The sequence below is a fragment of the Lemur catta genome, chromosome 2, assembly GCF_020740605.2.
Source record: "Lemur catta isolate mLemCat1 chromosome 2, mLemCat1.pri, whole genome shotgun sequence".
Taxonomy (NCBI): Eukaryota; Metazoa; Chordata; class Mammalia; order Primates; family Lemuridae; genus Lemur; species Lemur catta.
Window position 1 is genome coordinate 18449047 of NC_059129.1, and position 9465 is coordinate 18458511.

The following is a 9465-nucleotide window of genomic DNA, read 5'->3' on the forward strand; positions in this document are numbered from 1 at the left end:
ATGGCGGGAATGTGGCTGATGTGGGGAATTGGGTGGGTGGTGGGCAAGTGAGGGAAATGGGTGAAGGTGGCCACAGGAGGGGATGGTCTTCCCATATGCAGAATGCAGCCCTCCCTCCTTTACAGGATTCAGGAGGGGACAGGTGTGTACCCGCCCTTTCCTTCCTTCCTTCCCCTCCCACACAAGGGCACTACTTCATAGGATTGAAAGAGCTCACTGAGTTTATTTAGGGAACACAAAAGGGGCCGGAAGTTTCACTGGCATGTACACATACACACACACACACACACACACACACACACACACACACACGTGCACACACATACACACACATCCTGAGCAGCGTCGCCCCACAGGTTGACATTATCTGCTTGGTGTCCTCAGATTTCAGAGTCAGGTGTGGATGTCAGGGGCCCGAGTAGGCCTAGGCTATGTAGAAGAAATAGTGATGGGGAAGGGGCCAGAAGCCCTCCCCCTGCCCACCGGGCCCTGGGATCCCTGTTCCCTCTGCCTCCCTGAGAGCCAGCACACACTGCCATCCCTGCCTCTCTCTCTCCCTCTCCCCCTTCCCTAGGGACAGTCCCAGCTCACCTGGTCAGCTGGGGGTCACCTGGTGCTCCAGGTCCCCATGTGGCCACCACCTCCCCATGATGGCTCTGGCCCATCGGGATTGTCCATGTTCTCATAAGAGTCTGCATCTGGACAGCACCAGGAAGGAGTAGGACATAGGTAGGGCTGGAAGTAGGCTGGGAGGCACAGTCAGCCCAGAGGACAGTAGGGACAATGGCAGAAGCACCCACCTTCCTCATGATCAGTACCAGGCTGGCCCCGGAGGGACCGGAGCTGTGGGGCTGCATACAGGATCCCTCTCATATCCTCATAGGACTGGGACCCTGCTTGGGCAGGGGATGGAGAATTGGAGGTTTGGGGAAGGGAAGTGCAGGCTTGGTAAGGAGGGGGTCTGAGGGGCAGAGGAAGGTGGAAGGTTTCACCCATGCTGTATTGGGAAGGGGTGATTAGGTCAGCGTCAGGGGGGCCTGGACAGGTATGAGGTCAGGGTTAGGTACAGGTTAGCTTATGGTCAGAGAAAGGGCCAAGAACAGAACTGGACGGAGTCAAAGCCAAAGTCATGAGGAAGTTGTAGAGAGAGAGCTGGGGTCAAAATTGAAGTCTGCATTGGGGCTGGGGTGAAGTGGAGGTCAAGTTCGGGCTGGAACTGGATTGGGATCCAGGTTGATGTTCACAATTAGGAAAGGTATAAATACTGGGGGTCAGGATGAGGCATGTGATCAGTATTGAGAGTAAAGAGTCAAATCTAATGTCAGGGTTGGGCTTGGGTTTGGGGTCAGAATCAGGTCAAGGCATGGCCTTGGCGTCAGAGCTGTGGCCAGGTCAGCCCAAGCTGGGCAAGGCAGAGCTGGTCCCACGCATCTCTTACCAAGGGAGGCTGCTTCCCGGCTGGGGTCCCAGGCAGACCCATGGGGGCTCAGGAAGTCTGGAGAAGGAAGAGGGAGGTCACTATTCCTCCTGGCCTTCAGGCCCCCCTTCCCCCAGGAATGTGGCCATTCTCACACACACCCATTGTCCTGGCAACTGGCTGGGCCAGTTCTTCATCCTCGTTCTCGTAAGACTCAGCTCCTGCAAAAGAACGAGAACTCCAGGGACCACCCCTGCCTGATAAGGGCTCCGCAGTCCCATGGGTCTTCCTAAGTCTCTGAGGCCCCACGAGGACCCCAAGCTACCGTCGGAGGAGAAGGAGTCTTCATCCTCGGGACCCAAGGGCTCGTCCTCAGGGTTCTCATAGCCGCTGCCATCTGGTGGAGAAGGAGGGGCGTCCAGCGAGGGTCCAGAGCCCCCGCTGAGAGGTGGGGGAGGCATGGGGGAGGGCAGCCTTACCCTGGGAGAGCTGGTCCTGCCCAAGGTTGGAGTCGTTCTCGTAGCACTGGGAGCCCTCCTTGCTGTCTGGTTCCTCAAAGCCCTCCCCTTCCTCCTGTTCTGGGCCTGGGGGTTTGGGGATGGGGGTGGGGAACCGTCACGCCCCCTCCTTCAGGCCCCAGCCCGCTATTCCCGCCACAGACAGCCCCAACATCTTCCATGTAAGGAATGACCCTCCCCTCATTCACCTGCTCCGGGAGGGCTCCGGGACCCCGCGGCTCCAGCCTCCTGGACGTCACTGCGCAGGTTTCCGTGGGACCGTGTTGCGCCCCCCAGGCCTGCCGCCCAACGCTGGGCGCGTCCTGGCCACAGGGGCGTTGAAAGGCGGGGTCGGAAGAGATGGGGGCGGTCAGGACCCAGGTCCGCGCAGGGGGAAGGGAGAGAGGATGCTTGGGGCTCTTCGAAAGGACTCTGGGTTGCCATCCATGGGGGCGGGATCTAAACCTAGGGGCGAGGCCTCAGGTTCTGGAGCGAAGTGCTGCACTCGAACAGGACTTCAGGCTCAGGTCCTTGGGCGGGGCTCGGTTCCAGGGGCGGGGCTCACTTCTGCGAGGGACTCCCCACCCCGAGGGCGGAGCTCTGAGCTGGGAAGACTTGGCGCTCAGGGGATTGGAGGGAGGAGGACAATGGGGGTGGAGCTCTAGCTCTGGGGCGGAGCTATAGGCGGGAGGGCCTGGATCAGAGGCCAGGTGGTGCCTCTTACCCATGCCGGAGGTGGGCGTGGGAAGGAACAGCACGTTCCCGTACTGGTTCTGGGGCCCGCTTCCTGGGGGAGGCGTCATTTTGAAGAACCTGGCGTGAGAAGGGGAGATGCACTGTGAGCCCAACCCTGGAAGGGACTGGGGGACACACTCAAGATTCAGGCCAGGCCTTCAGAGGTTAAACGTGGTCACTTGTGATTAGCTCTTCTGGGCTGGGACAGCCTACAGAGGAGTCTGGGATCGCTCCAAGGAGGTCTTCACAGAGGGGGTAGCTGTGGAGCTGGGCTTTGAGGTCGTGCAGTATTTGAACAGGTAGAAATGGAGCAAGGACACCCTGGGCAGAAGAAACAGTAAGTGCAAAGCATAAAGTGAACCGGGTGGGGTGCACTTGCTGCATTACCTCCTGGTGGGGTCAGTCATTCGCTTTCTTTTCCTCCTCAGGATCAGGGCTGGTGGGAGTTAAGGGTAGTGATCAGAGGAGGGGCTACTTGGCAGGGTGAGGATTTGGGGATGCTGGGGAAATCATTTGGGTTAATAGAGGAGATGGGAGTTCAAATTGCAAGGGGCTTGGGAAACTTGAGGGGGGTTCGAGGAGCAGTGAGGGGACAGGGTTCTGGGGTCTGTGGGGGCAGAATGGGAGGAGAGAAAGATGGTTGTCAGACTGGCTAATGTGGGCTTCTCCTGGGGAAGATGGGGTAGGGTTTTGGCCAACCAGCTGAGGGGCATGACTCACCTCTTTGAAGATGAAGAAAGCCCAGCAGGGAACACAGGCAGAAGACCAGATAAATCAAAGTCACAATTGGGACCTTCCAGCCACCAGTCCTCAGCAGCCAGTGCCACAGTGCTGGGGGAAAGGGGCTATGAGACGAGGACCCCAGGCTGGCATCTTACTTTCCAACCTCAAGACCTAAAAAGGCCATAAGTCTGAGGGACAGGGGTGAGGCACAGTCTTCAAGTCCTCCCTCCCTCTAAGGAGCCATGTCTCAGGAGGACAAAGACTGTGCTACAGAGCCTGGCACAGGGCATGGGGCAGTGTCTATTGAGCAAACCAGGGACAAGCCGTACATAGTCAGAGGCAGTGTTAGGACTGAGGGGAGCATAATGATCAGCTTCCTGCTGCAGTTAAGGGCAGTCATGGTCAAAGTGAAGGGCAGAATTGAGTTCACAGGGTTAGAGTTCAGATCCAACATGTTGCGGAACTCAAGTTTAGAGTGAAAGTTGAGGCTGAGTTTGAGAATTGTGGTTAGGATGGCATGGGAAGATTGTATGAGGGAGACAGAATGGGCAGAACGTTGTGACCAATTTGACAGATGGGGTGGGGAAAAGGAAGGATGACCAGGATCCCAGCTTGCACAAGGGGGCAGGTGGTAGTGTCCTTCATGTACACAGGGCCACCCAGAAGACTACATTGGGGGAAGATGTTGAGTTTGATTTGGGATATGTGGAGCCTGAGGTGTCCATGGGATATCAAATGGCAATTCCAGGATATGGCTGGGGGTGGGGTTTAGAGCCTGGAATAGAGACACCGAGGCATGGCGACCCAAGAAGCCATGGGAATGAAGGAAATCAAATGGGAAGAGGGGTGAGAAGAGGGCCCAGGGCTCCAACAGGAAGCTGGAAGAAAGGCTCCACCAAAGCTGGTGGGAAGGAACAATCAGTGTAGAAGACCCAGAAAAGTAATGTCTTGGAAGCAAGGGAGGAAAGAGTGGGAGTGAGCGTTCTGTGTAGAAGTTGGAGTTTGCAATGAGGCTGGAACTAGTCCTCAGGTTGGGGGTCCACAATTGACTGGTTTCCTCTTCTGAGTAGCCCTACACAGATGCCCCACAATTGAGGGAAACTCTACCTGGCCGGGCAGTGATCTCCAGGTGCATCGAGATAGTCAGGTTACCACGGTGACAATAATAGGTGTCAGCATCTTGAGCTGTGGCCTGGGGCAACAACAGACCAGTCCCCAGGACCCACATATCTCTGGCTGGCTGACGCTCCGTCAGGTTTAGGCTCAGCAATGAGAAGTTATGCTTCTTGGGGTGCACATGGGTCCAGGAGATGCGGCTTCTGGCCACCGCATCACGGGGCACCCCACAGGACAGCCAGAGTGTAGAGCCAGGGGCCATGGTGAGGTCTGGGGCAGGGAGAGACAAGACTAGGAAAGCCTAATCCTTGGGGTCTCATCTACCCCAAACCCTCCAGTTTCCACTCACCATTCCCCATCCCTGGACCCCCACTTTCTGGCATCTCCCCAGCACTGTCACCTTACCTTGGCTGAAGCTCTTGTTCAGACTGTCCCTAGGTGGGGCACACTTGGGCTCTCCCTTCCAGATCTCAGGGCGGTCATTGGTCCACACGTACAGCCGGGGTCTGTTAGGGTGACCAGAAGAGGGCCTGGGGTCCTCTGAGGATCTGTTCCCCAGGCTACAGTCTAGGTCCTGTAGGTCTGAAGCATTCCACCGGAACAGCTCCCCTGGGAAGAAGGAGACCCAGAACCAGATGCAGAGACATCTAGGAGAGGGGGAGAGATAGGGACCCAGAAAGGCAGATACAAATAGAAACACAGACCCAGAGAGAGAGAGAAGCAGCAACTTGGACAGCGAGAGAAGAGTGAGAGACCAAGAGCCGTGGAGCAGCCCGTGTTGAAGTCACGGAGCTGCAGGCGTGTGCCCAGCTACAACTTGCTACTTGTGGGTCCTCTGGCCCCTCCCCCACTCCACTGTGGCCACCGGACCTCCTGTGTCCACAGCGGGCCTCCCTCCTCTCCTCCGGGCCCTCATCCCAGCCCAGCCTGGCCCTCACCGCTGTCCTCCACGCTGACTGTCCAGCCAGGCTGCCCGGCCTTCTCAGAGAGGGGCCACTCCTGGCACAGGTAGAAGCCCCCCATCTGCTCAGAGACGTTGAAGATAAACATCAGGACGCCCAGGGACCCCACGTGGAGGCCTAGGCCTGGTAACCCCAGGTTCAGCTCTAAGAAGGGTTCTGACTGGGACCCCCGCTGCCAGGCCAGCTGCTCAGGGGGACCATCTGGAGGATTCTTGAAGCACGGCAGCACAGCGTCATCTCCCTCTGTGGAGAGAGAGGGAGAGAGGAAGAGAGAGACCAGTGGGGAGCCCTAGCCCCCTTCACTGCTCACACTGGGTCATAAAGCAAAGGACCCCACAAGCTGGGAGTGGATGAGCCCTTGAGTCCTTCCAGACCCTCCCCGAATTTTACAAATAAGAAAATGGAGGCTCAGAGAGAGTAAGTTACTCAGCCAAGGGCACCCAGCCCTGACCTAGGTAGCCAGTCCCAACTCCTTCCCTCTCTGCCTTTTGCACGTACCTTCCACTTTCACCCGCCACGGTTCCTGGGGCCTGACGCCCATGGGGGTAAGGAAGAGGAGAAAGAAGAGGAGGAGAGGAGGTGGCATGGTGGCCAGACTCCCTGGGGCACCCAGCTTCGCGCAGGGGATGCCGGGGCAGGCGGGGGCCTGGAGGGCACTGAACCATGGGTGTCTGTGGGGGTGGCAGGCAGTCCCCCCCCCCCGAGAGGAAGAGGGTGGTCACGCCTCAGGCCCCCTCCTCCAGGCTCCCCTCCAGACCCACGAAACTTGCCTCCTTCCTGCTACACTGTTTTATTTTCATCCTGGCACTTACCACCCTGTAAAATGATCTTACTTGTGTGTCTACTTGTTTGCTTGTTTCCGGCACTAGAAGGTAAGCCCCTTGGAGTAGAAATTTTGTCTTGTTCACCACTAAATGCACAGGGCCCTAGAACAGTGCTCAGCACATAGTAGGCACCTGGGAAATATTTGTTACATTAGTGGATTCAGCCTTAGGGGCTCCTCCTTCTCCCCCATCTTCCTCCTCCCACCCCGGGTTCTGTTCACACGCACACCCCACCATTCATTCACTCTGCAAACATTTCTTGGACCTCCTTCTGCCTGCGTGCAACCACCCGTAGCACACTTTGGGATCTGGCAGACCTGAGTTTGAATCCTCCACCTCCACCATTTGGCTACATCTTTTTATCACTCTAAGCCTCAGTTTCTTTCCCCATCAACTGTGGGTAATAATAGTACTACAAACACACTGTTTGTGAAGGTTAAACAGGACAATATATGTGAGGCATTATTAGCCCGGCGCCCAGCACATAGTAGGCCCTCAGTTAATGAGAGGTAGCATTACATCATGGCTAGGAGCTCAAGTCAGGGTGCCTGGATTCAAAACCAGGCAAAAGCCGGGTGTGGTGGTGCGCACCTGTAATCCCAGCTCCAGCTACTCAGGAGGCTGAGGTGGAAGGATCACTTGAGCCTCAGAGTTCAAGGCTGCAGTGAGCTATGATTGTGCCTGTAAATAGCCACTGCACTCCAGCCTGGGCAACATAGTGAGACCCTGTCTCTAAAAAAATAAATAAACAAAAGGAGGCAAGTTTCCTTATCTGTGAATTGGGGGTGATGAGAAAACCTATCCCATAGATTGTTTTGAGGATAAATCAGTGAATATATATAAAGCTGAGAGGGGGCTTGGCAGCTGTTTGGAGAAAGTAGCAGCCACTGTAGCTCCTTTGTAGTAGTCCTAGAAATGACATGATTAATGTCCTTTTCTCACTCCAGTTCTTCCCCCAAGAAGCCCTTGCTTTAGTTAGGGAAGGAACCTATTTAGAAATGGGGCGATTGGAGCCCCCAAAAGGGCAGGGCCTTGCCTAAGGTCACACATTGAGCTGGTGGTCTAGTGAGGACTAGAACCCAGGAGTGCTGACGCCACAGTCTGTCCTTATTCTGCCCCATGCCTCCTCATCCCCTCTCTCTCCTCTCTTGCTCTGTGTCTTTCACTGTTGCAGGCACTCAGAAAGAGTCCAGAGACCCAAGAGACCTACTTTCTCAGTGGCCGATTCCCAGCCCCTCTCACCAGGCTGTGGCTTCCTGTTTGCTCTGGGGCAAACCCCAGGGGACCCTCCAGGTGGCAGGGCCTCCACTTCCCTTTGGCCACCGAGGGGGCTGGGAGGGGAAGAGTGGGGCACTGGGGAATGAAGAGGGCAAGTAGCAGGACCCCCATCTGCCTTTCATTCAACAAAATCTCTCTAATCCCCTTCATCTAGCTCCCCAGTTGTCCAGTCTAGCTCTCCCTAGAGCATGTCACTCCCCTGCTTAAACCATGTTGGTAGCTTTTCATCTACCTAAAATAAAAAAAACTCCAATCCATGGCTTATAAGACAGGGTGACGCTAGCCCTACTAGTAATTCTACTGGGTCCCCCCACCACTCTCCTCACACACCGTTCTCCACCTTGTCCAGTGCTTTCCCACTGCAGGGCCTCTGCACTTGCTGCCATTCTTCCTGGGTCTCTGCTCTGCTCTTTGCTTGACTGGCTGCTTTTCTCATTCAGGTGTCAATTCACACAGTACCTCCTCAGCCAGGCCTTCCCTGACCCCTCCCCCTAGGTACTTTTTTGATCTCACATCCTTATTTTATTTTCTTCCCAGCACTTGCCCCAGTCTCAAATTTTGCTTGTTTATTTGTTAGCTTTCTCATCTGCTTCCTGCCCCAGAATGTTCGCTCTTCAAGAACAGGGATCTTTACTGTCCCTAGATGTACACTAGCATCTAGTAGGTGCTCAATAAGTTATTTGTGGAATAAAGGAAAGAAAGAAGTAGGAAGAGTAAAAGCAAACTTTCTTTTCTCTTCCCCTACATGCACTCAGTCACCAAGGCTAGTCCATTTTGTATCCTAAATATTTCTAGAATAAATTTTCCTCTCTCTGTGGACCGACCCTTCCTTCACAACTAGAACCAATTCAACAGCCTTTATCCTGGGTCCCTCCCCTGTCTTTTGCTTCCCACCTACATTCTGTATATCAAGAGAACTTCTTTGATATTAGTCATGTGCTTCCCTACTCAATAGCCTTCAATGGCTCCCAAGGCCTTCAGGATAAAATCCAAGTCTGAGAGCTGCCATGAAGACTCTCCCCAGACGGACTGGAGCCTTATTTCCTAGTCTTCATTTCCCCCCTCCCCCAGAAACCCTGCCACATCACAGGGAGTGCGGACTTAATTCTGAGGGCAAGAAGCTACTGGGGGTCTGTCTATACATCAGAAGTTGACCTGACCAGGTTTGTCTTTTCCACAACTCGCCCTGGCTGCCATGTGGAGGGTGGGGTGGAGGGAGGCCCGAGACACCAGTGTGAAAAGTGCTTGTTCATCCATTCATTCACCAAATGTTTATTTACTACTATGTTTATTTACCAGCACCTTGTTACAGGCTGGGGAAAGAGCAGGCGACAAGAAAGGGTTCCTAACCTCATGGGGCTTTGATGCAAGTTTTGGGGCCAAGGAAGGGTAAAGGGGACAGGTAATAAAACAACCAATAAACAATTTCAGGTGGTGAGAAGTGCTCTGATGTGATATAATGGTGGACAGGTGATGGAGGTGGCTACTTTAGACAGGGTGGGCAGGGAAGACCTCATTGATAGGAGGTGACATTTGAGCTGAGACCTGAGACTTGAGGTGGGGAAAAGCTTCCTGTGTTCAAGTAAGCGCATGTTTAGTTAGACACTGCCATATCCTTTCTTCCCGAGTGGCTGTACCATTTCACATTCCCATGAACGATATATGAAAAACCCGATTTCTCTGCAAACTCACCAGCACTTGGTGTTATCACTCTTTTATTTTAGCCATTCTGAAAGGTGTGTAGTAATGAAAGTGGTTGTGGCTTTTGTTAGGGTGGCCTTCAATCTCCTAATTTTCTAGTAACAGCTAAAGATCAACCTTGAGCTCTTGCTACTTTCTTTGCTGCTTCTCTCCCAGACTAGCAGGCAACCTGCTTCCCGATCTTCCTAATTTTTAATTTTTTTCCCTTTCTC

General features: G+C 54.4%; 1 protein-coding gene across 3 annotated transcripts; it reads right to left on the reverse strand.

Moving 5' to 3' along the window:
* Nucleotides 1-203: 203 nt before the first annotated feature.
* CD19 (CD19 molecule) lies at nucleotides 204-6071 on the reverse strand. Of its 3 annotated transcripts, none has more exons than XM_045542872.1 (15): nucleotides 5949-6071; nucleotides 5427-5693; nucleotides 4894-5097; nucleotides 4480-4758; nucleotides 3370-3480; nucleotides 3037-3085; nucleotides 2639-2727; nucleotides 2124-2237; nucleotides 1897-2001; nucleotides 1743-1814; nucleotides 1579-1638; nucleotides 1439-1495; nucleotides 801-893; nucleotides 592-698; nucleotides 204-424 (listed from the first exon to the last, which is right to left on the reverse strand). In XM_045542872.1, exons 1-14 carry the CDS (start codon nucleotides 6034-6036, stop codon nucleotides 607-609), a joined length of 1680 nt encoding a protein of 559 aa, XP_045398828.1. In that variant the 5' UTR covers nucleotides 6037-6071; the 3' UTR covers nucleotides 204-424; nucleotides 592-606. The 3 variants fall into 3 exon arrangements, with proteins under 3 accessions (XP_045398828.1, XP_045398827.1, XP_045398829.1); XM_045542871.1 differs by having other exon boundaries at nucleotides 204-429; XM_045542873.1 differs by lacking the exon at nucleotides 1743-1814 and having other exon boundaries at nucleotides 204-429.
* Between the last annotated feature and the right edge of the window lie 3394 nt (nucleotides 6072-9465).